At 35.8% G+C, this 4,231-nt stretch overlaps 1 protein-coding gene across 1 annotated transcript in view; it reads right to left on the bottom strand.

Moving 5' to 3' along the window:
* LOC105262716 (dystrobrevin beta) overlaps positions 1-4,231 on the bottom strand; it is a gene marked incomplete in the record, with an annotated part of 21,604 nt that overhangs the window by 7,507 nt on the left and 9,866 nt on the right. Inside the window, 8 exon segments of the mRNA XM_011298436.1 lie at positions 555-731; positions 1,819-1,940; positions 2,047-2,085; positions 2,425-2,605; positions 2,672-2,799; positions 2,969-3,135; positions 3,932-4,040; positions 4,115-4,231. Of these exon segments, the coding sequence (XP_011296738.1) occupies positions 555-731; positions 1,819-1,940; positions 2,047-2,085; positions 2,425-2,605; positions 2,672-2,799; positions 2,969-3,135; positions 3,932-4,040; positions 4,115-4,231 (1,040 nt within the window).

Here is a 4,231-nt window from a genome sequence, read left to right as displayed (position 1 = left end):
AATTTATGAGCGAAGCGATAAAATGGGTTAAGTCTAAAGAAGCACATTTTATAGGAGAAATGAAAAACTGATTGTTACTCCTTTGTTATGGCTTTGTGCAAATTATTAACGAATGTCATTTGATTTTGAGTTCTTCATACTAATAGTTTCACCTTCTGCAACCATTTATTTCTCAAAATTCGCGTTGTCTCTCTTGCTGTTTTTAGTTGGGAAAGCTATGTCGACCTAGCTCCTTATTTAAATTATTATTTTCGACAAAAATCGACTTGAACTGCTCTATCCTTCGCTACTGAATTCATTTGAAGTACCCAGATTTTAATACAAATTTTAATACGTCATTTCCTATAAAATGAGTGCAAGAAAATTAAGATTTGCCTTAGTTCGCAGAAAAAATTTGGGGGAGCTATAATAACTCATTACCTATGTTCCTTTGGTGATTAATTGATAATATGCTTCCGACTGGATGGAAATTATTCAACAAATTTTAGAAATAAAAATTATTATTCATTATAAAGAAATGGAGGTCGCGAATTTTACGTTTTTGTTTTCTTCACCGAATATTTACCTTCAAAGTCTTCATCAATCCCTCGAGTTGTGCCATGAGCTGTCTTCTAGAGTCCTGAAGAGTCGTTAAATGCGTCTCGAGCTCATCCTTTCTCATTCTCAAGGCCCTGAGCTCCGACAGGAGCGCAGGGTCCTGAATCTCTGCAGCCTCCATCTCCTGCTGCCTTCTAATCCCCCAAAAGAGACCAGAAAAAAAATCCAGAAAAATAATTAAACACCTCCATCATTCTCCCCATAATTTTCTCAATGATTTTCATGAAGTGAAAACTCTGAAAACTTCGAAACTCCAAGATTTGCACTGTTAGAAAATTGCCCTTGAAATCTCAAGTGGAAAAACTTGAAATTTTTAGCAACGACAATGACCATAAATCTTTTGAATATTCAAGTAATTCTCTATTTTCAGGCCCATAAGACGCTGAAAATTTTTTTAAATATTCCGATTTTTCGCAGTCAGTCCCAAAATTCAAACTTTCCTAATAAATTTGCGTAATTCAATATGAATTACGCAATTATTAAATAATAGATTGAAGACCCACATGTACTATCTATTGATCATAAACTTTGGTTTGAATTTTATCTTGTCATCTTAAAATATTTCTAAATATTCTTTTCAAATTGTGTTGTGGACACCACTTCAATGGTTATCAAAAGAATAAGGATAAAAAAGAGCATGAAATGTTGAAGGGTGAAAGATCAAGATATTGTATCCAAGGATCTTATAAGTTTACAGAATAATAATGAAAAATACCGAGTGACCATTGGTGACATTTGACGATCCATTTTCATTCTATATTGTTATGGACCGTCAAATGTATTCTTTGCCCCCATCATGGCGATAGATTGCGTATTTTCGATTACTCTTCTGTGAAATCGACAGATCCTCGGGATCAATATCTCGGTTTTATCATTGTTTTCTTTATAACCATTAGAGTGGTTAAACACAGATTAAAATTCAATTTTAGAAATATTTTGCGCTAACAAAATAAAATTCAAACCAAAGATTACGTTCGATAGATAGTACATTTGATCTAAGTCTGAAGGCAAACCTCACATAATTGAAAATTCAGATGAAATTTCAAAAAATTCTAACAGTACATCACTAAAACTCTATAAAATTTCTATAAAATTCAGCGTAAATAATAACGAAAAGCTCGAAGAAACGAATGAAAAAATGCATGCATGATCAGGATGGTTCGATGGGATTGTGGTGATGGGTCTGATGTTTAAGGGAATTCTTAAACGACACAGGTATACCTTAACCTTGCAATCTCCCTCATGATTTCCTTGTTTTTCGCCTCGAGCTGTGAAATGAGTTCACGCTGAGCTCGTGATGCGTCCAGAGAAGCCAAGTTTGCGTCTGATGGCACTCGCCCCTGCTGTTTGGTGTAAATATGGTATGGGATCAACAGTAGTAAAATTAATTAGTCGCAATTCTATTAGGTGTGGGTTTCTGGCGGGGAGAGAAAAACGAGAAAAACTCACCGATTGGTCGCCCTGGGATATTCTCGACGATGCACGCGGCTGTGAACATTTGTTCAGTTTTAGGCTCTAATTTTCTTGATTAATTGAGCGGAAATTTGATACGGAAGAGAATTTTCCTGCGGACTGTGTGGGAAACAGAATTTCAAATGTGTTGAATGTCAAGCAATTTTTTTGTAGGGCACATTATGATAAAAGAGAAATTGAATAATATGAAATTTAATTAATTTGTTCAAGTTCCAAGATATCGAGATAATAATATCGAGATAATAATAAAAATCCACAAAATAATTGAGTCAACAGTCAAAATTTCATCAGTCCGGAGGAACAATTTTTAATAGCGTTAAAAAAATGAAAAAAAAAATGCTGTATGAGTTTTACCACAGTTCTTGCCTCTTGTGCCAGTCTCTGTGCATATCTGGCGATTAATTTATGTTCGTCATCAACTCTGGAACTATCAAGACTTTTGAGTGTTGAACGACTGTCCATTGAACCGGCGTCAAAGGCAGCCATAAACCCGGGATCTGGAAAGCCGTTGTGTGATGGTAGAGGTGACGGGGGCCTGCCATAAGTTAAATCTTGATTAAACAATTTGTCTTGGCGACCACAGTGAGTAATCGATATTTACACTATGTGGGATAGGTCCAGAGTTTTCTCCGGCTGCTCTGGAAATCTTGGAAGACTGTTTTTTCCCTTCTCTGGGACGCATCTGAAGCTCTTACGAAGGGAGTGACCGATTTGCTTAGATGGGGATTTCTGCAAAATTCCAATGATAAATTGCTCTATAACTAAATATAAATTCGATACATAATACTATGTTCTTCTTTTAGAGTTGGAGTGTAACTCTCAGTCAATTATTTTTCAATTGTTTTTCAATTTTCTATGGAGTGTTTGGGCTTTTGTTAAAAATGTGGTAATTACTTACGAAACTACTGTACTCTCTGGTCTCGTGATCATTATTATGCCCGCCGGATACTTTCCCACGCCAAAAGCAGTCCTGGCACAGTTGATAAGAGTGACACTTTTGGCAACGATAACGAAAACCAGTGAAATTATCCTTGTGACAGGCGTCACACATTATGGGATGGGTCACTGCAATGCGGAATAGTTTAATTATACCAAGTAAATGTTTAGCAATCAATAAATCTCTCTAGACTTGCTAATTCTAGTTAAATCTCTAAAGACTTATGGGATATCGCGGATTCCTGTAAGGACCTTTTTTATGGACAAAATTAAAAGCTAGAAAAAAGTTCTTCGCCAAATTCCGCGATATCTCACGCATTTTTATATATTACACAAGAACAGAATCCATTCTTTCATTCATTTCACTTTCAACCGTTCAGATTCGAAGAATGTTTTTGAAAATTATTTCAGAATGTGCCGGAAATAACTAGATTTTTTATAAGAACTTTTTGTAGGGAAAATCAAAGTCTACAAATAAGTTACTATGGAAATTTTGCCATCTCCCATAGGTCCCAAGTTATTTACCAAAATACGAAGTTCACATGCAGTTTCATTCAGAGATAATCAAAATTAACATTATATTAGTGGTAACATCAGTGAATGGTAAATGAAAAAATTCCATGAAACCTACAGTCACAAGTCACGCAAGAATAAAAACAGTACACCGGTCAGTAATATTATATTTAGAATTTCCGTAACCGTATCACTTGTCCATCGACAGATGGATAATAAGTAATACCTAGGTAGTCTGTCTCTACCAATGAAGATTATCCTAAGGTTGAAGAAATTCAAAATATTAACACAAACATTGAGGAAAATAATATTAGAGTCGATCCCTTGTTCCATTGCATGCTAATTTTTGATCATCCAATTCTAATTGATTTCCGTTTCCTTGAATAATTGTTTGAGTTGAGATTGTAATTACCCGATTCAACGGCGGCCATTCTGTGGTAAAGTGGCAGCCAAATGAGACAGTGAGGCCCAGGATCCGACAATAGCGTGTCGAGGAAATCGTTAACAGTAACTTTGGAACTCTGCAACGTGAAAGTTTCGATTAGATTCCATTGATCAATCACAAAATTGGTGGTGATAGACTGGGGTACTTTACCGGTGGAAATATCGTGGCGGCTAGACCCTCAGAGTACGGAAAGGACGGCGTTTCATAGACAGCTGCCGTTAGAGATAAAACTTCTTTCAAGTATTCAGAAAACCTCCAGTGAATCAT

The sequence above is a fragment of the Fopius arisanus genome, unplaced genomic scaffold, assembly GCF_000806365.1.
Source record: "Fopius arisanus strain USDA-PBARC FA_bdor unplaced genomic scaffold, ASM80636v1 scaffold00010, whole genome shotgun sequence".
NCBI classification, from domain to species: Eukaryota; Metazoa; Arthropoda; class Insecta; order Hymenoptera; family Braconidae; genus Fopius; species Fopius arisanus.
The sequence above is the reverse complement of the archived record's forward strand: the minus strand, read 5'-3'. Positions and strand labels throughout refer to the sequence as shown.